The 24,419-nt window shown below is 40.1% G+C and overlaps 2 protein-coding genes across 4 annotated transcripts; both read right to left on the bottom strand.

Moving 5' to 3' along the window:
- Positions 1-12,053, bottom strand: LOC137297226 (uncharacterized). Its single transcript, XM_067829239.1, has 6 exons — positions 10,316-12,053; positions 9,346-9,426; positions 6,051-6,186; positions 4,984-5,321; positions 3,452-3,513; positions 1-127 (listed from the first exon to the last, which is right to left on the bottom strand). Exons 1-6 carry the CDS (start codon positions 12,051-12,053, stop codon positions 56-58), a joined length of 2,427 nt encoding a protein of 808 aa, XP_067685340.1. The 3' UTR covers positions 1-55.
- A 2,297-nt stretch (positions 12,054-14,350) lies between these two features.
- On the bottom strand, positions 14,351-24,003 carry LOC137296772 (uncharacterized). 3 transcript variants are annotated; one of them, XM_067828618.1, is made up of 7 exons: positions 23,922-24,003; positions 20,763-22,347; positions 20,477-20,581; positions 19,805-19,895; positions 19,043-19,440; positions 18,367-18,464; positions 14,351-15,272 (listed from the first exon to the last, which is right to left on the bottom strand). In XM_067828618.1, the coding sequence occupies exons 2-7, from the start codon at positions 22,339-22,341 to the stop codon at positions 15,078-15,080; spliced, it is 2,466 nt and encodes an 821-aa protein (XP_067684719.1). In that variant the 5' UTR covers positions 22,342-22,347; positions 23,922-24,003; the 3' UTR covers positions 14,351-15,077. The 3 variants fall into 3 exon arrangements, with proteins under 3 accessions (XP_067684719.1, XP_067684720.1, XP_067684722.1); XM_067828619.1 differs by having other exon boundaries at positions 20,522-20,581; positions 23,922-24,002; XM_067828621.1 differs by lacking the exon at positions 20,477-20,581 and having other exon boundaries at positions 23,922-24,002.
- Positions 24,004-24,419: the final 416 nt, after the last annotated feature.

The raw sequence follows: 24,419 nt of genomic DNA on the forward strand, positions 1-24,419 counted from the left end.
CTTCTCAGTAGAATCTGAATTTGAAGTGAATCAGTGAAGGTAGGTAGTGTTGGCACTATTTCTTCTTGTTCCTCCTCCTGAGAAACGGGAAACATATCATTTTTCTTTTAGATTTCTTCCTCTCATCCTGAAAAAAGAAAATGGTCCATTATGAGTCAGTCAGTGAGTTGACTTTTACACCACACTCAGCAATATTCCAGCAAAATGGCAGCGATCTGTAAATAATCATGTCTGGACCAGACAACCCAGTGATCAACACCACAAGGATCGATCTAAACCAAGTCAGCGAGCCTGATCACCCTATCCCGTTAACCACCTCTTACCACAAGCAGTCACCTCTTATGGTGAAGCAAGGCCTATTCTACCCCAGGATCTTCATGTGTTGGTCCAATATGAAGATGTGGAAAGGCGAAATAGGGATTAAAATCTTGAGAATATTTCACTCTTATGACGATGTGCATGCCTATGTGTGGCTGATGTACAAAGCAGGCCAGGTTCTACTTTTCCTAACTTTATATGAACATCAATATTCAAATGATACATGAGTGCTGAAATCAATTGAAAAATATCGTTCAAGATTTAAGTCACAATACAAAGATTTTATAACTCAGGATTCGAACAACAAATCTCTCATCCATAGGCAGACGCTCTACTGCACGGCCACTGGGCCGGGTTGGGAAATCCCTCCCCATCCGGTTTTACATTGTCTAGCAAAACCTTGGAGGCTTGTTTCTCCTACACTTATAGTTCTACCTTGCTGTACTCATAGCCGAGTGCCAGGCAGGGAAAAACAAGCATTATATTTTGTTACAGTTAAGAATTTGTTTCGGTATGACGACGCACCATCCACTACACCACAGAGGCCGTCAATATGAAGATGTGATTCTTGTCAACAGAATCTAACTCCAAATGAAGTAGTGAAGACTATTAGCCATGCAAGGGAAAATGGATGCTGGACAGTAGTAGAGAGGACTTCTGTTGAAAATATAAATACTGTTATTTTGTAGTGTTGTAAGGTAAGTCACCTATATGTTGGATCAGTATTTTTGAAGGTGGGGAGTACATTTCAATTAAACAGAACATAATAATTTCAGACTGAAATACAGTAACCTATATTTGTTAACAAGAATCATCAGAAGATGACATATCCCCCCGGCCCCCACATATTTCAAAGGACAAATCATCTGAGTTACTTGATGTTTCTTTAGACTAAGTTTGAATCATTTCCATAAAAATCATGAAAAATGTAAGTGCCATATATCAGCAAAACAGCAAAAGGCACCACTTCAAGGTCTGTCTCATATATCTGCCTGGATCTATTGAAAGATAGCCAACGGTTTTTGAGTTGTGCTCCAGAAACAAAGCCCATCCCTCCCTTTTGAGACAAAGTTCAAATCATTTCAATGCACACCCAAAAAAAGACTAACCACAAAAAAAATCTGGGATCTGCCTCACATATCTGCCAAGTTTTGCTGTAAGACATTATGAAGCTAATAAGTTGTGCTCCAGAAACAAAGGTCCCCCCTCCCTTTTGAGACCAAGTACAAACCATTTCCATGGACACCCTAAAAAATGACAAAAATCTACAAATAGCAAAAGGCTACACTTTGAGGTCTGCCTCATAGATCTGCGACGTTTTGCTGAAAGATATTAGGAAGTTTTCGAGTTGTGCTCCAGAAATGAAGCCCATCCCTCCATTTTGAGACCAAAGGCTGAATTGTTTTCATGGAAACACAGAAAATTAAAACTGACAAAAATCTGCAAATAGCAAAAAGCACCACTTTGGGGTCTGCTCAAATATCTGCCAAGTTTTTATGAAAGATATTAAGAGGTTTTCGAGTTTGGCTACAAAAACAAAGCCCAGCCCTCCATTTTAAGACTAACTTCAAATTGTTTCCATGGAAATTGGGAAAATGATAAATGATAAAAATCTGAAAATAGCAAAAGGCACCACTTTGGGTCTGCCATACATATTTGCCAAGATTTGCTGAAAGATGTTACGTTTTCTTGTTGTGCTACTTAATGTTTCCATGGAAACAGAGAAAGTACTAAATTACAAAAACCTGTAAATAGCAAAAGGCACCACTTTTGGTTGTGACTGATATATCTAAGGCGTTTTGCAGAAGAATATTGAATGTATTTTGAGTTATGCTCCAGAAACAAAGCCCATCCCACTAAGTCCAAAACGTGTCCATGGAAAAACAAAAAAACGCAAAAATGCCAAAAATCTGTAAATAGCAAAAGGCACCACTATAGGCTCTGACTGATATATCTACCAAGTTTTGCAGAAAAATATTGAACAGTTTTTGAGTTTTGCTCTGGAAACGAAACCCGGCGCTCCCATTAGACAAAGACGAAAAGGTTTCCATGGACAACAAAACACAAAAATGCCAAACAATCTGCAAATAGGAAAAGGCACAACCTAAGGTCTAGTTTATTATATCTACCAATTTTGGTCTACAACTATTAAACAATTTTGGAGTTATTCTCCGAAAACAAAATGATTATGGACAAATGGATGGACAAACAAGGCGTCGACTATATCCCTCATGCCGGGGTGATAAAAATGCCATGAAATATTTTGTAACAGAATCTTAAACTATGCACTCTTGCTTGGCAATGGTATAAGAAATCATTATTATTCAATAGGTTCTTGCCTTCAGAGGCAGAGTAGTTGTATTGTGGGGTTTAAAATAGCTGTCAAGAAAGTAGCATTTGTATAGTAACACATGCACATAGGTTCAATGTAACTATTTCTTGGCAAGTGACAATAGTCTGTAATCTAATCTGGACCAGGCAATTTTGTGACTGATCTGAGTAACCAAGTGAGTGAGTTTAGTTTTACGCCACACTCAGCAATATTCCAGCTATATGGCGGCGGTCTGTGAATAATTGAGTCTGGACCAGACAATCCAGTGACCAACAACATGAGCATCGATCTGCACAATTGGGAACCGATGGCATGTGTCAACCAAGTCAGCGAGCCTGACCACCCGATCCCGTTAGTCGCCTCTTACGACAAGCATAGTCTCCTTTTATGGTAAGCATGGGTGGCTGAAGGTCTATTCTACCCCGGGACCTTCACGAGTCTGAGTAACCAAGACTGTTATCTAGTCTTTCCACATTATAGGTTTCAATGACACATTAACTATAGATACCAGGACACATATGGAAAAATATACATAACAGGAAACACAGCCGTTGGAAACCAAAGCGTCCATTTTAGTTCACATGTTCAACTCAATAGTATTATTTCCCAATTCTTTACAATAAACTAAAAACAGTTATTGAATAATCAGTCAACATAGATTCCTTCACTGGATAAATTAAGTTTTATGTTGCTTTTGCAATATTTCAGCAAATAGATCAGATCCAAATATTCACTGAATCATTCAACAGTTATCTCCCTCTTCTAAGTCTTCATCTTGAAAACAATCAGAAATGTTCTCACCTTGGATGAGTTTGACTTGTCTGCAAAATCAGCTCCACTGCCATTCAGTGTTAAACATGAATCTGTAACAGTAATAAACAAGTCTTAAAGTTATATTCCAGATGTGCATTATTTTGGGCAAGGCTGCTACACTTTCAATCATTTTCAACATGCAAGTAAACTACAGTGGAAGGAAGCCCTCTAAACCTGCAGCCCTCCAATCCAGCATGCTCTCAATACTGGCACTAAAATTTTGTTCCGGCTGAAACTCATTAAATTACAACAATATACATGCCCTCTACTCCTGTATCATGCGATTCTGTATCTTGGCAGAACAAAGACCTTTTGTTTTCTAAGCATTTTTTCCTGGTCCCAACAAATGCCAGTTTGGAAGGCTTCCACTATAACATAATTCTATGAATGTCCTGAAAGGCAACTGAAGCAATAACTACTCAATCTATTGCATATTCCATTCCAAGAACAAAGAAAGTCATCTAACTCCTCAACCACTGACTGAACTGGCGATTATGAATCTGACTCTGAAGTGCAGGTTCGAATCCTGAGTGGGACTCAACCCAAGAAAAATACTAGAACCTGTACCTTACATAGAAAGTTAAACAAGAAATATAACATGTTATGGGATTTGAATCAACCCTTTGTTTTCAAGGAATGCCAAAGGGATGTATCTCTGTTTGGTCAATCCAAGTCATACACAAATGGGGCTCTTTGCCTCTTTTGAGAAACAGACAAAAAAATTTGTACAGGTACAACAGGAAAGTTAACTTGTTAAGTAGGGCTGGCTATCAAAATATATATCCGAGATCTATTATTAACAAAATCAGTCATCAACAAATATCAGAAAAGTAACTTTCAGCAAAAATTTAAACAACAGGTAAGAGGATATTGTATGAGTGTCCATGTCATATTATGTTTACAACACAAGTGCCTAAATGTTGGTATTTCCCAAGAGAGTGAGGGATATACCGATATTTAGGCACAAGTGTTGTAAACTTACTGTGTTAATGGCACGAATATAATATTCTGTTTATTACCGAAGTCGATAAATAGAGGAAAATAAACCCAAATCCACTTTCACACATAGGCTGGCTAACCACCGTCACCGCATGTACATAAGTAACATCAAAAGAACCATGGCGTCATGGCATTTTTCATGATGTCACATCACCATGATAAAGTGATATTTTGCACTAGGGCATTGTATGAAACGCTGATATGATGGCCCTCGTAGGTAATAAATTCATTTCTTGCACTGGGAGTATTTTTTTTTAATATGTTACAATTTATAAGTTAATTATACAAAATACGTAAGTATTTTTAATGGGCAGGTAAGTTTTGGTCACTGGGCTGCCAAGTTTTACATCTAACCAGCCCCAAAGGTCTGGCTGAAATTTTTAGGAGTTTCCTACCCTGGCATGAGAAATCGATGATAATTTTTCGTGTTAATCATTTCAATACTAATAACAGCATAAGGATCTATGATGAAACACTGCCACATAGATGTTAAAAAAATGTTGTAAAATTACAACTGATACCTGAAATCTTGTCTTCCTTTCTTGATTCTACAGCTTGCAGACCACTAGGATCTTCACTTAAATCTTCCGGGCATCTTGCGCCTTCTTGAGCATCCTGTTTATATCTCCCCAGTTCTGATTTTGGGGTCACCTCACTAACTCCAGCTGCTTGAGTTTTAGGTAACATGTCAGTACTGCTCTTCTCACGGATGGCAGAGGCCCTTGATGTGGAACTAGAAGTATTACCTGAACTTGTTTCACGATTCCTAGGCATCAGGGCCAAACTGCCATGTTTTTTCTTTGCTTTTGGCTGCTGATTTTTTCTGCCCGTGTTACCTCCTTCAGTCTTTGAATTGACACTATCATTTAAAAAAAAAAAGTGAAAGAAATGGGGACATGAAAAATGGGCTTCACACATTGTACCCATGCAGGGAATTGAACCCACGTCTTCAGCTTGACAAGCAAATGCCTTCACAGGGTTTGAAAAATATGTTGAAAAGCCACTTGCCACACTTTATTCTTAACAAACAACATCTTACGGATGTAATTCTGCTGACACAAATACATACCCATAATATAGTTAAATTTGGTTTTAGTAAAATTCTTATCAAAGTGGAAAGGGCTTTGTCGCTTCTACTTACAGACTTGTTTTAAGTTGTGCTCACTGTTAGCAACATCAGATAGTTATGTTTGTAGTTGCTAAATGACTCATACCAGCCGTACATTCTGAACGAGACAATTCAGAGGCCAACAGCATAAGCATTGATCAATGAAATGGCCTGACCATACAATCCCAAAGTCTGCTCTTACAAGCATGGGTTGCTGAAGATCAAATCTAACCAGACATTAAGCCCATAGACTGTTTGGCTCAAAAGTGAACCAATGAATTTCAGTCTAGCTTGAGAACTAATAAACAACTTCCTCAATGAAACGCTGATCATAATCACAACACCATACCAACTCTGAGGTTTTTACAGAAATTACTGTGTTCATATTTCTGTTTGTCAGGTACTATCTTCTTTTATTGAATGAATGATGACGTTTTTACAGTCTCCCTACGCTAGAGGCATGAGGTAGTCATAGCTTACTTGACAAGATGAACATCTCCGCTAAGTTCAATGTGAGAGCAGTCATTGATGAAGACATATGTCGCTGAGCTTGGGGTTCCACTTAATTGTGCAGCTGGCAGTATTAGATTGGGTGATACTGGGACGTCATCAGCATCTAAACATTAAAGCCACATTATTAATTACATATCACAGGGTGAGCTGGCCTTTACTCCCCTTTTACCAATATTCCAGCAATCATGGAAGGGGGGGCACCAGGTATGAGCTTCATGCATTGTACCCATGTGGGGAAACGAACCCGGGTCTTCGGCATGACAAGCGAACACCTTAACCACACAGCTACCCCACCGCCAATATATCTCAAAGTAAGTTTAGTTTGTTGTTTAATGCCACACTCCGATACATTCCAGCTTTATCACAGTGATCTGTAGATAACTGAATCAGTAGCAGACAGTCCAGTGTGCAACAGCATGAGCACCAATCTATGTACTTGGGATATGATGTCAACCAAGTCAGCGAGTCCGACCACCTGCTCTTATGACAAGTATGGGTTACTGAATTCTAATTCTAATCTTCACAGGTACGAAAAATATGGGATACTAAAGACCAATTCTACCCAAAATAAAGTATTCAGTGAGAGTGATTTTAGTTTTCCGCCGCACTCAGCAATATTCCAGCTATATGGCGGCAGTCTGTGAATAATTGAGTCTGGACCCGACAATCCAGTGACCAACAGCATGAGCATCAATCTGCACAATTGGGAACCGATGACATGTGTCAACCAAGTCAGCGAGCCTGACCACCCAATCCCGTTAATCGCCTCTTACAACAAGCACAGTCACCTTTTATGGCAAGCATGGGTTGCCGCAGGCCTATTCTACCCCGGGACCTTCACGGGTCATAAAGTATTCAAGTTGTGATAAGAGCAAGATGCTGTATGACAGTATATTACATTACAATGCTTTAATTCAGTTCAAATTCTTATACCATTGTCATTCTTGTTTGACAGCTTGAAAAAAAAAATCATACCGAAATGCTGCATAATTATTGTTATGATTTGAATCAGTCATCAATCAAACATCATTTTATAAACCATTAATTCTCAATAACCAAAGAAGTTGTATTCCAAATAGTATTGTTACTCACAAACTTCTAAAGGGCCAATTAAACTCATCAAACCTGGTAATGTCTATGTCCTGTCCTCGTGCTTTAATGAGTTTAGTGAAAAATGGTTGTGACCACACTAAAATTAGTTGTCCCACTGAGTTTCTTATAAACATTATTTATAGTAAATATACATGTCATGTCAACCATATCAACATATCACGTTGACAACAGAAGTTGTGTCCAAGTCTCCCTTCGCTCATTTGCTAAGTCACAGCAGAGAATTAAATACAAAAGGTTACAGCAGAGCTAGAACACTCAAGACATCCCTTGAAATGAAGTGATGGATTGATTTGTGGTTTTCCCTTGAGCTCCATCAGACTTGGCCCTCAGAAAACGTATCCTAATCTTAAGCCATACCGTGAGCCGCGATCACCGATGCTGGCTCGCCGATGGTGTCTTACAGTCAAGAAACAACCCTGAAGAGTTGTGTAACTGTCTGAGGGCGTGTCTGTCCTATGGGGACATATCTTCGTTGTTAGAACCTACCATAGTTAAATATAAATCAATTTCAGAGCGTTCATCCAAGATTTACCTGCACAGGTCTGGATCCTTAACCAATAACGTGGACCACACCATCGCACCTCTGTCTGAAATCTGGTTGTTCTGGCGTGAGTTTCTTCGATTGATTTATCGTTCTGTCCGCGAACTCAGAGCAGGGTAATCGAAAGGTATCATTAAGACTAGAGTTTGACAAAATCTCTTTGGACTATCCGTAAATTTCACCATGAAACGCATATAACACTAGTATCACGCCACATCTTTGAACCTAGATAGTGCATTTATCAATTCACTTGACAGATTAACCTTGCATGTTGAATGTATCGTGACAACGCACCATTCGCGAAAATACATGACGTTCTTTTCACGTGCAAAAATTCGTAAGGCGAGTTCATTTTTCACAAAGGGTGGGCAAACGTGCTCTGAAGACAACATAAAGGCGCCAAACGCAAACATATATTAACTCGTTCTCCGTTTCACTTGTCCTTTAATTATCAGATTTTATTAATGCTACATAAATCACCCGTTCCAGGAAATATTACCTACTACTAGCAGCTCTTTGTTACCGCCTGTTAGTTGCTATTTGCAGCCTTTTGGCCCTTGGAGACTAACAATTACTGCTCTTACTAGCTTAAGTAAATGGATAACTTCGTATTGTGGATTGTAAACAGTATAAGTAAAGTCTATTTTTTTAAAATTGAAAATAATATTGTTACCGCCAGTGTTCTGAAAGACCGATTCCCCAGTGTAGTAGAGTGCCTGGAGAGCGGAAGGTAGCGGGTTCGATCCCTGCCCCAATCATACCAAAAGAAGTTAATATATGGCACTTGTTGGTCCCTGCCTGTTCGGCATTAATGAGTACAATGACTGGTCGGCTTGGAGTCAGTATAACGTCCTTGAGGGTATTCATGCATAATGCGGTTTGGTATCTGAGTGAGCTCGCACTATAAATCCAGCTTAAAATTGAAAATAATATTGTTACCGCCAGTGTTATGAAAGACCGATTCCCCAGTGTAGTAGAGTGCCTGGAGAGCGGAAGGTAGCGGGTTCGACCCCTGCCCCAATCATACCAAAAGAAGTTAATATATGGCACTTGTTGGTCCCTGCCTGTTCGGCATTAATGAGTACAATGACTGGTCGGCTTGGAGTCAGTATAACGTCCTTGAGGGTATTCATACATAATGCGGTTTGGTATCTGAGTGAGCTCGCACTATAAATCCAGCTTAAATCTGGGATAGTAATGACAGTCGTACGCACGTATGCATGTCGTCATAAGAACGACGTTAGACCCCATTTCGTCTCACCTCACCTCACCTCACCTCACCTCACCTCACCTCACCCATGATCTAAACTGTAAATAGATAATCGAAATGTGTATATGAAAACCTGTTTGTTTGTTTGTGAATTTAACTTTGTGTGGCATGGCTTAAACAATCGTTTGGAAAAAGAAAGTGTTACACAGTGAAACTAAACAAACTTCGAAGTTGACTGTGTGTATGTTCTACGTAAAATATGCCTTTAAATTTCACTTTGAAACACACTTGCCACAGTAGGAAATCACAGACTTGTCTGGTCTATGCTAGCTTATCGACTGCTGGAATAAAACGGGGTGCGTCATAAAACAACATACAGATCTTATAGTACGACTCACGTGGAAGTCCGGATGTATGTTTGTCACTCTCTGTTTCTTGAACTGGTGTCTTGGGAGGGTCATCTTTTGTACTTTGAGGCTCTGCAACCAATCAATCTTAGGACATCACGTAAAGTTAAACTCCAGCGTCGTATCAGCAACGTTTAAGGCAAACATATTATACGACTATGCACTTAATGGAAAAGATTCGCAATTTGTAGCAATGTCAGGTGTTGGTGTTCCAGACGTACTCATCAATATTCCAGCTACATGTCAGCGGTCTGTAAATAACCGAGTCTGGACCAGACAATCCAGTGATCAACAGCATGATCATCGATCTACGTAACTGGAATACGATGACTAGTCAGCGAGTCTGACCACCTGATCCCGTGAGTCGCCCCTTACGACAAACATGGGTTACTGGAGACCTATTCTAACCGGGGATCTTCAGGCATCCAAACATGAAAGGCCTTCTTGGTGATCCAACGATACACTCAAGGGTACACAAAGACTTGAAAAGGCTTAAAAGGTGGAAAGTTTATTGATATCTACAGTGGGCGAGGAACTTCAGGCACTGGCAAAATAACCCCCAAACCACGTGTACAGTTTCTTTTGAACGCCAGTTTACTTATGATGTATAGGCTGGGATTTGGGGCTTATCTTCGCGGAAAAGAAATAGCATTCCAGAATAACTCCATTTTGGCGTTTTAACCAAACTCTTTAACTCATAAGAGTTTGAGTGAGTAAAGTATGTGTATGACTTTAAATTTTAACTCACCCAAACTATTGTGCGCTAATGAGCTTGGAAAACAGTATTTTGGATATCATATTGTGTATAAGGTTAAACAGGACGTAATACAGGGTTCATGCAAGGCTTAGATGTAATCCACGGGCACTTCCATATATAATCAGAGCAAAATGGGATTCGAACCCACGATCATAGATTTCAGTCGGTCTAAGGGACGTACCTCGACCACTAAAGGCAACTCACCGAACAAAGATCTATCTTCACGAGAAGGGGGTGAACACAGTGGAGCTGACAGATGACCCGGTCCACTTGTCTTCATCGCTGGCTCTGTTATGGTGTCACCCTGTTGGTCAATAATATGTTCTCTGTATGAGTCTCCTTGGAGCGCTGTAGATGTCTCCTCAAGCCCTAACTTCCAATCTATTCCATTGGTAATATCGGAGACGTCGACCAAAGGTGACAACAGGTTGTTTGTTCCAGTGTTATGAGCGGAGTCTGCCTTTCGGAACGGTGATGCAGATCCAAGATGCGAGCATCTTTGAATCTTTGGATCGTGTGTTTCACTGAAGGTACTCTGCTGAACCTCCTTCGCCATGCCAGTAGTATTTGTCCTGACGAAAGAGTCTTCTGGATTGTTGTCTCCCGAGACCACGGACAATGACTGTTCCGTTTTCTCCTCATCTGGTGTTGGCGCATTAGAAGCATCAATCACGTGTCCTCCGGGTTCTCTAGAAGTTGAACAAACCAAAAGCTCTCTTGAGACTATGTCAGCTCCCGTGTTTGGATGATTGTCACGTTTGTCAGTATTTTTTTCGCTGTGATCTGGTACATCACATGAGGAACCTCCTCTCTTCACGTGTGTTTGATCAGGGTCATGGACAGCTGCATTTATCAGATCCCCAGTATCGACAGGAGTTTTCAGTTTTCCAGCGATTGTTGGACAAGTGCTACTCTCAAAGCCTGATTGTTTCCCGTCCATAAACAGACTTCCCGTACTATAAACAAGATTAAGACAATGACTGGATTCTGTGTTTGTGTCATTGGAAAATGGAACAGCGTATTGATTATTTTGAACAGGAGATTCTGAATATTCAGTGATGCATCTGTTCTCCCCCTCCTTTAAAGACTCACTTCCAAGGCGAGCTTCCATACTGTACGACCCATCAGAGACGTCATGATCATCTGACGTTTGCTCTCTCAACGCCATTTGCCTTCCTGTGTCCTCATGAGGACCTGGCGTTGACTGAGCTTGGTTGAAAACATTTGTCATGGTGCGAGTATGGGGACTCGAACTTGAAGGCCCAATAGTTGCATAGTCATTCACAAGGCTTGTTTCCGCAAGGTTCGCGTCGCTTTTGTTTTCTTTGCAGAATTTGTTCTGATCTTCCCGTTGGTCATGGCAGTATCCAGTTATTTGGAGTCCTCTGTTATAATTTAAAAAGTCAAGAAGCCTTTGCCCATTATGCCCATTGTGTAAATCGTAGACGTCAAACGCACAAATTGACTTAAGACCGCACGGTGTCTTATAATCTCTGCTGCCTTTTGGCTGAGTATGGAGTGGTCGAACACAATATTTCTTCGGATCGGAAGAGTCTCTTTCTAACCTGGTATCTCCTAGCGTTTCGCGAAGTACATAATTGCAGATTGCATCAAGTTTGAAGTTTGGGGTTAATAAAATGAAAATAACTCTACAATTCGCTAACAACTTTTCAGGCACATCGATACTTGATCCTCCAAATTTGGGAACATCGTATAAACTTATTCGTGGGCCTTCTCCCGTCATCATTTTCAAGTTCTTCATATAGTTAGCAACTTCCAAGGCTTTTTTTCTGTCCACAGCTGCATACACAATGACTGCGTCATCTTGCACTTTCTTTAATGTAACATCCTGGTGATTCTTCTCAGGTAAGCTGGCTTTGGCAGCATCTACTTCAGGCATACTCTGAAGTGTTTTAGGTGAGATATTGCTGTCAAGGGCCATGTTGGCAGCTGAAGAAAAGTAGAATTTGAACTGCTTAGAGTGAGTGAGTGAGGTGAATTTTAGCGATGAACACCAGAAGTGAGCTTCACACACTGTACCCATATGGGGAATCAAACTTGGATCCTCAGTGTAGCGAGCCAGCGCTTTACCCACTTATCTAACCCAACGCCCCTAACTGCTTAGAATACAGTTAACAAAGGCAGATCCTCGGTATGTTTTCAGGGCAGGTAATGTTCAGTCAAAAGTTGAAATGTTTAGGTGTTGTGAAAGATCATAGCCCATAAACGATAGGAGGTACTAAATACACTATACAAATGTTACAGTCATTGCTACAGGACCATATATTGGGTCTTCCAGAAATCTATCGTAGCGCCGAGATGATCGAAACGTCAATACTTACGACTTACGACTGTCGTAGCTACGATTGCTTTGTGGAACGTACACCTAGTCCTCACGCAGCTATTAAAACCGCCATATTTGAACCCAGTAACACTACGGAACCACAATGTACAGGCCCTATGTGCAGATTTGGGCCATACAGTCGCCCTCGATGGTAGCGTCCTCAACCACATTGCACCCAAAGGCTTGCACGAACAGGTGAAGACCGAGAGTGAAAACATTTCACAACGGTCATTTCCGAGGTGGAGACAAGTACATGAGGACACATTTTCCGAGGAATGTGTTTGGACTGACACGTGCCTGCTGATGTTAACTTTGCAATATGTCATCACTCATCAAATGTTTAGGCTCAAGCCATCCTTATTTTTACCAGTATTTCTCATCTCCATTTGAGCCAGCAAGAGACCGGGCGGGCGAAAACATTATTTCTCAAAAAACCCCGAAAAGGCCAAATTTAAACATGAATTCACAAACTGTGTACCCAACGGCATGGAATTTTGTAATTTTGACCACTGGTAAAAGTGTTCAGGTACATTTATGGCGTGCACAGATAATAGTACTTACATATTCACATCATGGCATACACTTCCGCAACAGCGGCGAAAACACTGAGTTACGAATATGCCGTTTAAGTCCATATTAACAAAAACAAACAAAACAAACAAAAAAAAAACAAAAAAAACATGTAAGACGTTAAGGAAGCTTCTTTCCAAAATTAGACTTACATATGTTATTCTCATGGGCAATGCCATTTCTAAATTAGGGGTGGCCTGATTTTTCTCCTTCTGCCCACACTTTTGTAATGTCTGTAGGCAGAATGAATGGTTGGCAGAATGGGAGTAAAGCTATATTCCAATTGAATTGGGATGTTGATGTCGTTAGGAAAAAGTAAAATCTTGTAAGGGGTCTTATTTACAAAAAGTAAAACCTGGGAGCAAACGAAAACCTCAAATGCGGTTATTCCGGGAAAGGAAGCCATGTCTAACATATAGTCAGAAGTGCCCTTGAGCTTCTATGTGCGGGTATTGTAAACCGATTCTTGTTTGGCACACTGTTTGGAGTCAAGCCCAATATTTAAGAACAGAGACTACTATCAAACGAAAATATAAATGCCAGCTGGGAATAGGTACTCCGACACAGTTACATAACGTTTAAGGCGACACGTCATGCTGAAACTGAAAGTAACATCTATTTTTGGTTGGGGTTTCCCACTCTATTTATAAACCTGACACTATAGTATTCCAATCCGTATAACAACACAAAATCCTATAAACGCACTCAAATTGTAACAAGGCTGCCTCAAAAACATTTCGACATTCAAAGTAAATGCTTCAACATTAAAAACATGATAAATATTTTAAAACAACACTCTTCCAAACAAAGCAAGGCAACCACGGCTCTTATGTAACAACCTTGTCGGTTTCGCTAGACAATCTATGTGCAATCCACCCGATTTAGGTAGTTGATTAAAATGTTAGCACAATAAACACATGATCAAAATATCTTACCCTACGGCAATTGATGTTACGGAAATATAATAGGTGACATATACTTTGGATGATGAACTTGCACGATGCCGCACTTCGCCACTGAGTTATTAAAATGCATATGGCGTAACAGATATAATTAGATCATTTTACCGAGTGCAAGGTCGGTAAAACGGGGCACATGTAATGGGGTTATGAAAGTGCACATGTTCGTGTGTTGTGGTTTTGTTTTTTGGTTTTTTTTGTTTGTTTTTTGTTTTTTTTCTGTTTTTTTTTTTTTGTTTTTTTTTTGGGGGGGGGGGGGGGGGGGGGGTATTCCACCGTTATCACCAGAGATGTGCCAAATTTAAATATGCATTTTAATAACTCAATAGCGAACACATTCATGTATAAAAAAGACAGAACTAAGTATCTAAACAATATTTTAATTATTGGATGGATGTACATTTTGAAAGCACAAAATATCTTCGAATCGTAACTGCAAGATGTTTGAAGGTAAACATACTGATGTAGTAGAACCAGTAGAGAGATACTGCCCTTTCCTTAGTCTGTCGTACAGACCCTGACGTATAAATATCCAAGAAAACCCACGCATGTCTAGAAAAAGTCTAGAATTCCATAGCTTCAGGAAATGAAGAAAGTCTCTGGGCTCCATTTCATTATATTATTTTTTGTTCACTATGGACGTTTTTTCAGTAAAATATGTTCATTTCAGAGACTAGCTGTTACTCTACCCTTTCTTTTGCCGCTGGACCTGACAGTTGGACAGCGAAGGTCAAGAGGGGATCCTCGAACATGACCCAGGACCCCCAGCGGCCTTCATGAAGGGGAGTGTCGAGAAACTCATGACTTGTTTGTACGATCGACATCAAAACATGAACATATAGTCAATATTCAGCCTTTCCCCACTCGGGAAGGCTTAATCTAAGAAATACAGGGATCACAAGAAAGGTTTTCCCAAATTTGGTTCCAAGGTTTAGCTTGGGAAGTACTTCGATGATAACAAAGGTTTCACCAAACTTGGTCAAAAGACTGTATCTGGGGAATACAGTGAGGATTACAAAGGATATCCAAATTAAACAGTTCTATCCAGACAGCCCGCGTTCCAGTGGGTATATTGACCTAGGTCCGTGTCACTTCAGTCATTACTAGGAGAGGCCAGCGCTTTCAACACGTGCTTTAATGCTTCAGTGTATACAAATCTCCTCCTTGAGTCCTGGTTGTGAAACACGTTTAGGGAAGCAATGGGTGTGTTAAATGTCGGCTCTGGTCCTCTGCTGTCACTCCTTGCTGGCAACTCGTTCAGCACAAGCCTTGGTGTTTCTCCAGTGTCCTGAATAGAATAGCACATGATCAGATGATATACAGTTTATTGATGTTTATATGGGCGACAAGTCGATCGATCGATCTGTGACAGGGATATATTTAGCATGTCTGTGCAGTATAATTAGTTTGCGTCATTTAGCTTTTAAGTATTGTAAATAACTATTTATTCTCTATATCTATTTCAGCATCCACCTGAGGAAGGGTCAAGAAACAGCCCAGAAACTTCGTGTTATACAATCATCCATATATGTCATCCATATATACGTTTTATATATTCACCAACTTCTAAATGCCCCTCCAGAATCTTAGCATCCAACAAGTGCTAAAACATGCAATGTACATATATGTTATGATATATACTGGACAAAATAAGTTGGGGATATTGGTATTTTTGTGATTGATACTTCATCAGTGTGTCAATGAATAAATAGATCATTATTCATAATTTCCAAATTTACATATATCTCTAACTATTTTTGTCCAGTATATTCCTTTATTTTCAGCTTACTACAGTGACTGAAGTGAAAGGATTAACAATGCGTGTATTTTAAACAAGTTTCTTGATTTCACCTCATATAGTTAATCGCTTAGTTTTGAAAATAAATTCAATAGTGTATGCTCAACCATGACAATACGTTACAAACCTGCAAGCTTTTTCTATGCATGAACACCCCTTTCCCTGACATGTCATATCGTCACCAAATATGACCGAGAAAACTTGTGTGTAAGACGATTATTAAAAGATAAAAAATCAATCCAGAAGACCCTTGATGTTTATGTTAGTCAAAGGCATTTAAGGACTTTTGCCCACCTTATGGAAGTCAGAAAGTATCAAGATTCAAATACATGTACTTAGTCTATCCGTCAAGTTGTTTCAAATCCCCCTCAAAAGTTGACAGGCCTGTTAGCAGATAGCTAATAACTTTTATTTGGAATGTTTTAAGAAATCGTCTCACACAAGGTTATGAAATCTGGGGCGTCAAACACTTAGATTTTGATTTATTTAATAGAGCACTTCAACTAGTATTACTTTCTAAATATTTCAAGAATAAGACATTTTGGAGTTATCAAGTTAAACCAATATTTGAAACTGCAGGATCCCTTGAGTTTTTATTAAACTGCAGCTTTGAGGTACACAAACTGAATTTAAACATTTTACCATGTTATAAGGATGTCTTGGATATCTGGAAACCCCATATTTACAAAGAAGTTGACAACAATAAAACAGTAAAAACGAGCTTACAAACAGGAAAACTTAATATGACTGGACTGGAACGAAGCAGGTATTATTTATGTGTGGCAGTTACAACGAAAAAATGGACATTTCCTGCAAAGACAAACATTAGCTAGGATGTATGGATTAGAAAATTTGAAAAATGTGAATTGTTTACTACGCCATAAAGAGGGCAATTGGTCAACATCAACATGTTTATTATAAATATATGGCTTGTTCTTGTCCAAGTGATGTTTGCCCAGATGTTAACGGTGTAGAGTTGCCGATATTCCTGATGACGACAAGTCCTAGTACAGCTTAATGTATAACTTTGTTCCGTGGCACAGGAGGATACTTATAAATGCAAAATTCGAAAATAAATACAAACAATTACAATTTAAAATTCGTTCACTCAGATTTGCCTTGCAATTTACACCTGAACAAACTGAATGATAAAGATAGTACACTGTGTGAGCACTGTAGCATTGTTGACAGTCTCAGACATGAAATTATTGCTTTCATGTTTTGCTATTCTGGCTTCCCTATTATGAATGGGGGAAAGTGAGAGAAAAAAACACAAAAAAACACAAAAAAACAAAACACAACAAACAAAACAACCACAAAATCACATATATTTCACAGTAATCACTTATTCATGATATAAAATGCATTGTAAGGAAGCCTTTTCTTTGGCCACTGGTTCGTTTGTTCATACGCTTAGCCGGCTCTTTGTTTATGGCATACAAGCCCGATAATTGTCAATTTCAAATTGCATATGAGGTCCATGATTGAAGTTGTGCATTGCACATTGGCATTAGCAGACAGGCAGGCAGGCATGATGCTTATAAAAGGAAAATAGACAGAAATAAAGGTTGTTATGTGGACGAACGTTTTGTCTAAAGATGTGTGAAATTTCACCTTCTTACCACTGACATTACATGATACAATTGCTGCTAAACTAACGCAATGGATTCTTCTAAAAATGAAAAAAAAAACATAATGTGAAGACGATCATGTGAGCATAGCCGTGAACTAAATTCTCAGCATTAAACATGTATTTCATCGTCTGCTGTGGCAGTCAGACATGAACAGACGCTTTGCCATGCACATGGAAATAAACCAAACTTGCAAACCCAGTTTCACTTTGCGTGTCGTCATTGTGACCTTGCTACAAAATGGAGCCCCCAGTGATTTGTGGACTTGAAAAGGTTTCAGCGATGGACAACACTGCCCCTGCATAGCGACTTGATGTGTTCCTAGTTAGCATATTGACATACTGACTTCATTGGCGCCCAACATGGGGCTGTGCACGTTCATGGTATATCTGAGAAACATTTAAGTGATGAACGCCGGTGATCCTTTTCTTTCATTAGCATCATGTTCATCGATTGAACCATCAACTGTTGGTTATGTCTCCAAAGCACCAGAGAGAGGGATAAGAGAAGTGAAAGAGAGCAAGGGAGAGACTATATATTGTCTACAGCCAAATTTGAAAATTTCATCTTAATGGCGGCGGCTTTATGATAATCGAATTTCACCACGTAATCCAATCCAGAGATGAGAAAAGCGACCATGTCAACCGCGCTTCCGAGTTAACCCGATCACTTAACCGATTTTATACGATCAGCACAGAAACATATTTTAACCCCAGGTTATACCATGGTGGACCGGTTATCCAATGTAACGGAGAGTTGATCCTGGGTTCGAATCCCGATCAAGCCGGGTTTCTTATGAGGTTTGTCAACGACATGAAAGTGGATGAGACATGTGCATCACGTTCGGCTTTACTTCGATATCAAGGTGACAGGCTGTGATTTAACTGGAATGATGTTCAAAGATGTGTTAAAATCTTAATTTGGTTTAATGAAGTAGCTGATGTGTCTCTTACAGATGCATCACTGTCGTTCCTATCTTCATCACTACTAACTGGGATCATCTGAAGCAGGTCATTTCCTGAGCCCAACCTCGACTCCATGGAATCCAAATCTGAAATAAAATGGCACCAATAAACCAATAGATATACAAAAGTCTTTACGTACATAACACATCTGGTTTGCTCAATTGCTGATGATGTTTAACCAACCAACGTTACCCATGCTCCCTGACCAGCACCCGCTAGTAGGAAAATGGTAATAGTTACCACCATATAGCTGGTTTATTGCTAAATGCGGCGTAAACACACAAACATCATACGTAGTACAAATTTCTTAGGACCATGGCATTTATTACCTATGCAGGTCCGGGTTAGAACTGGTCTTCAGCAGCCCAAGCGTGTTTTAAGAGGCGACTAAGGGGCTTGGGTGGTTAGGTTTTCTAACTTGGTTGAGACATGTCATCGCATCCCGTACGCCGATGCTGTTGATCACTGGATTGTCTTTTCTAGACTGGATTATTTACAGCTGGAATATTGCTAAATATACGGTTAAAGAACAAACAAACAAACACGGCATGTAGTTGAAGTTTTAAAACGCTAAAGGGAGACTTCCTCATTAAGAACCAAAATTAATCAAAATTTCTAGGTCCTACGTGAGATTCAGTTAAATGAAATATCACACTGCCACAACCTGGTGGATGATGTGCATCTGATGTTGATGTGCCTGGACACTGTAATCTGGGGTCGAAAAAGCCCGAGTCATGGTTTCCTGAAGGGGGCCGGTATGATCCTCCGTCAGTAACCATTGGCAACCAGTGCTGGCTACTTCCTTCGTTTTGCGATTTCATCCTCTCACAGGTGTGTTCGTCTTGTGAGACGTCATCACTGTTGAAAATCTGTTTGGTCGTTGTTTCTTCAGACTCGTCCGATAACGGCTCAGGAAGTACACCATGACGAACTCCATAGCCTAGATGGTCCCGTCTTTGGTTTGGGTCATCGACAGAATACGGTGGAGGAGAACCCTCAGGATAAATGGTTGTTGGTGTAGTACTTTGGGCATCACCACTGCTGTTGGGAACAGTCTGGAGTCTGAGGATTAGAAAAGACGGTATGAATCAAGTTAATTGTTTGTTCCCAGTCTTCCATAGATGATGTGTAGAACAGATGTTCATTACATCTTACTGACCAAGCATCATTCATTAGGGGAGGACTGGGATTTCATATTTTCTAAAATTGTAGTATGTGTCTTGATATTGTTTACTTCTGAAAGTCAATTATGGCTTAAAATGTTTTTCCTGACAACCATTTATTCCAAACATAATTTACTTTAAGGAAGTATTATCTTTTCAAAGAACTACCTTGGCTGATTAATGTTAAAAACCGTACAGAACGTGTTTCTTTTGGTATATTTGCCTGGATTAGCCCTAGAGAAATGCAAATATTTTATCAATACCCTCTTATGATCTGCTGGCCGGAACCAATCTGAACATTACTGCACCCAACAACATTAAGAGGAGTCCGTCGATTTCTCTGTTCCTGTTCACCTGCACAAACAAACTTAAAATACACACATATTTATATACTTTACCATTCCAGTTCAATGCCTTCAAAATCAAGTGATTCATGTCGTGAGTACTCATAGGCTCACGCCATCAGTATATAGGACAGCCAACCAGCTACAGCGACACCCCTTCGATCAAAGGATCTTCACACAAGGATTTGAAATTTGGATGAAAGTTGTTCCCTTTTGGATGAAAGTTACATGCTCTTGTTCCCATGTATTAGACATTTTCCAGAATTTGTTTTTAATACACAGGGTCCTTATTCTCGAAATGTTCGTAGCCATACGAACGCCTTAAGCCCATTCTTAACACACCAAAGTTAAGAATTCTTAGGGCTACGAAAGTATCGAGAATAAGATTGGCCTCCTTTCACTACAGTGATCGTAAGTCACTAAGGTAACCTCAGTGGGATGTTAAACACTTGTTTCGTGAATTGAGCCCCTGGTTTCTTCATGCTGTTCTAGAACATTCCACGCACATCTTTACGCCCCAAACATCTAAATATGTGTGTAAACCACGCCATCCACCCAATCTTAACAGAACCAATATGACAAACAGCAAACATTGAACCTCATTCTGTGGTAGCCCTCTTTGGAAAACACCTGTACCTTCACTATGGTAGTGAGTGTGGTAATGAACAATTCTTGGCTCGACCACATCATAAGGTTCTGCAACACATTTGGATAAAGAGATTAAATTTAAGCAATGACACAGCAATGATTTAGAGAGGAGAGGAAACATAGTGTGTTTGCTTTGAACAAGCAACATAAAAAGATTTAATTGTTTACAGGTAGTTGTAAAACTTATAACTTCATTAGATTTACGGCATTGGACTAGAGGGTTCTTCACCTTTCTCACCACCTCCAAAGTCAAAATCATTCGGGGCACCACATCTCGCTGTTGGTCTGTGAGCCTGGTCTGTATGTTTTAATACCTTCTCTGTCATGGTCCTATGCTCAGCCCCCACCACCAAGGATCCAGTGCCAGCTCCAGTGGCCAGATGACCCTTCAGTTGTTTGCCATTTTCTCCAACCAACAATGATCCCTTTGTCTGAGTAAACTCTGTGCCTTTTCCAGTGAGACTTGTAGAAACATCATTTTCAGCAGGTTCGGAGTAGGTGGAAACATTACGGCTGTAAATTTGATCTGTGGTATGCTGTATGTCTGTGTTCGGGTCTCCGGCGTTGGAGATATCTGTTGTCAGATTTATCTGAGTCAAATCGGATTCTACTATCGAGCCTTCGTCAGTTTCGGACTCTGAACCTAGGAATGTGTTTCGTGTTCCCGAGTCCTGTTCTTCCCTAGAACCTGAAGTTTGAAGTTCCTGATTTCTCTCTGAGTCAGCATCCCCAGAACGCATCCTTTCCAGAGTATAGACGGTCGGCGAACTGTCGAGAATTGTGGAAGCTCCGTCTTGAGATAAGTAACTTTCCCCTGAAACGTCAGGACGTTGAGTAGGATTCATGAAATAATCAGCATCGTTGTTACGTTGGGCCACTGCAGAATCAGGTGGCTGATGATAGTTCTGTTCACTTGCAGATTGACCAGGGGCTCTAACACCTGAAGAGTCAATGCTACTTCTAGATTGGACAGAAGATCCATTTGTGATGCCGCGTGCCTGTAAGTTAATGGAGTCGAGGCTTTGCTGTCCCACTTCCGGTGCTGGTGTCGCCATAACTACTTGTACTGTGTGACTCATAGCTGGAAGTCTTACTGCCGTAGGACTGTCCAAGTGAGCACGCTCGGGTGAAATATCTCTCTCCGGGACCTGCCTTTGCTGATGTGCTGGTTCAGTCGATACCGGAAAGTTAATATTTTCTGTAGAATGTTTCAGTTCACTAGAACTATTTGTGTTACCAACAATACGTCTTTGATGACTGAACCCTTGCTCTCGTTGTTTTCTATAACTTATGTGGTTTTGCAGCAACTTTTTTATATCTCTCAGACCGCATCTCGAATCCTTGTCGTACCATCTCACTTCTTGGATGGTGGAGAGACCACTGGGCGGGTGGGCCTTCCTCTCTCTGTCGAAGTACAGAGGTCTCACACAGTATTTTAGTTCGGGTTGACACTTCGATGCCAGTCTAGTATTTCCTATCGCCTCATCCTTGATTAATTTTGCGACTTCTCCATCCTGCAGATTCTCAGTGGCCAACACAAATATGAGTGTGGCTACCTTTATTAAGTTTCTACCGGTTTCAGTGTGTGCTGATGCACCTGGGAGATCTGTGTACAGACAAACTTGGGGCTTCTCTCCGTTTTCCAAAGGTATTTGCTCCAAGTGTTCCAGAATTTCCAGGGCCAGATGTTTGTCGTTTTCGGCAAAAAGTAAGGCAACATCATAGTGTTTAGTTTCCCTCTGTACGTCTGGTGAGGTATCCAAAGCGGCATCAACCTCCGTGTCGCCATCGTCGCCTCCCGTGGCCATCTTTTCCTGTGAATATAATGAGTAAGTGATTATGGTTTTCCGTCTTGTGGCAACATTCCAGCAATCTCACGGAGGGGGACACATTGTACCCTTGTGGGGAATCGAACCCGGGTCTTCAGCGTGACGGGCGAACGTTTTAGCTACTAGGCTATGCCACAGCCCCTTGCGATATAATGACCTCTGTCGTGTCTACTACCACTGTATGTTGACAGTCGTGTGTTTTTGGACTATTTACGTAACTGTAATTAGAAAATGCCACAATGAAGCATTTAAATATAACTGAGGCTACCTGTTAGTGAGAAGGTAAAGTTATAAGCTTTTAATACCTATGTTACTTAAAAGTAATTGTCATAAGTAGGTAAGTTTTTTACATTGGTCTCACTCTGCAACGTCAAGTTTAAAAATGTCATTTCTAGATGTGAAATATAACATAATGCCACGTCTCCAAGGTGGAAAGGGGTGGTACGGTTGCGTAGTGGTGAAGGTGTTCGCACATCACGCTGATTCGAATCCTTTCGTGGACCCATTTTGGGTGTACTCCCGCCGTGATATTGCTAGAATATTGCTAAAAGTGGCGTAAAACTAAACCCACACACTCATTTTCTCAATCTCAGCTGGAAAGAACTAGCAGCAAATTTGAATACCTGTAAACATTTAGAAACTCATCTTTACTTGTGACGGGATGATCTTGCATATCAATTACAGCTGCAAAACCAGACACTCTTTTTAAAAACATTTAAACATTTAAACCATTTTACTCAAACAAATCTTTCAGCGATTTTTTAGAACTCTCTCACTGTCTAACTAAATCTTACTTTTTATTCATTTATAAGTCACAATTATTATTGTTTTGATTGGAGACCGCCTCCATAAAGCTGGAATATTAGTGAGTTCGGCGTTAAACAATAAACAAATCAGCTGAAGATTATGCATTGTATTGTAACTGGCCAACATGCGCCAACCGGTTTAATCGTTTTCAACTGGATTCAGTGACATGACATGAGCAAGACAGAAATACACCAGATCCATGCTTACAGGAGCCGGATGCGATAAGCTCACTCAACAGACCAATGACATGTTTTTAACTTTCGGTTTTCCCCGAATACAGATCGATACCTTATTTTCGCTGCTGTTATTTTACACGCATGTTGCAATTACACTAAATATCGACCTAAATCCTAGTATCTATACACCATACACCACATATGAATTATGCTTTTCATTAAGTCTCATGTTAGTTACAAATAACAGTTATGAGAAATGCGATGAACACACGGCTTGACAAAGTGTTGAAGTACGAGGCGAATGTACAGATTACTGTACGTATTCTGACTTGTACATATATTGGCATTGATGACGTACTGAGTAATAAACATATAAAATAACCAAGTGATTGCTGTGTGAAATGAAACACGACTGTACATAGACAGGACAAGTAGGTCATGGAACCTGACGTCACGGGTAGATATTATTGCATTGTTCGAAAGACTAGCATGACATAACACATTCCGAATACATGTTCAAGTGGCAATGTATACAGTGTCCTCTTTATCTCTAGGAATGTTAACCAGTTAACTTACCAGTTAGACGTCTATTGAAGACCTCAAAGTACTGAGGGCTTAAATGAACTAAACATCATGGGTGGGCGGGGTTTATGTGACCACGTGACCATATTTTGTGTACACTCGTACTCGACTAAACACGGAAGTGCATCGTCTTGATTTCAGTGTATTGACATGCAGACATTGTTTATAGTCTTTATCGTTTTCGGATACAAGTTAGACCAACAGACATGGATATAACACTATGTAAAAACGATTGGGGTTAACATTCTCACGCTGGCTTTAAAAAAACTCAATGTTTAATTGAGCTATAGAAGTACCCCAGTGGCATTATGAATAGTAGCAAGTTTGTTGGCCTAAATATAGACCAATTACGCATTACAAATAGTACCTCTGATCATGTAGCCTATATGAAGTACCCCTGCTCTGATTTATTGGGACGAAGCGACTCCATAAACATGCAAGCGCCAATTGCCTGGTGTGCCTCACCGTCCCCAAGCCACATTTTCCCTACTG

The sequence above is a fragment of the Haliotis asinina genome, chromosome 9 (assembly GCF_037392515.1).
Source record: "Haliotis asinina isolate JCU_RB_2024 chromosome 9, JCU_Hal_asi_v2, whole genome shotgun sequence".
Lineage (NCBI taxonomy): Eukaryota > Metazoa > Mollusca > Gastropoda > Lepetellida > Haliotidae > Haliotis > Haliotis asinina.

Bases quoted from the DNA above. Each gene is read 5' to 3' on its own strand.
- LOC137297226 (XM_067829239.1), bottom strand. From the start codon at position 12,053: ATGGCCCTTGACAGCAATATCTCACCTAAAACACTTCAGAGTATGCCT. The intron at 5,322-6,050 runs GTAAGCTATGAC...TTTAAATGATAG, and splicing joins GGAGATGTTCATCTTGTCAA to TGTCAATTCAAAGACTGAAG. The intron at 3,514-4,983 runs GTATCAGTTGTA...TTACTGTTACAG, and splicing joins AAAGGAAGACAAGATTTCAG to ATTCATGTTTAACACTGAAT.
- LOC137296772 (XM_067828618.1), bottom strand. From the start codon at position 22,341: ATGGCCACGGGAGGCGACGATGGCGACACGGAGGTTGATGCCGCTTTG. The intron at 20,582-20,762 runs GTGAAGAACCCT...AATGTGTTGCAG, and splicing joins CTTTGGAGGTGGTGAGAAAG to AACCTTATGATGTGGTCGAG. The intron at 15,273-18,366 runs GTAAGAGACACA...TATTCTATTCAG, and splicing joins GGAACGACAGTGATGCATCT to GACACTGGAGAAACACCAAG.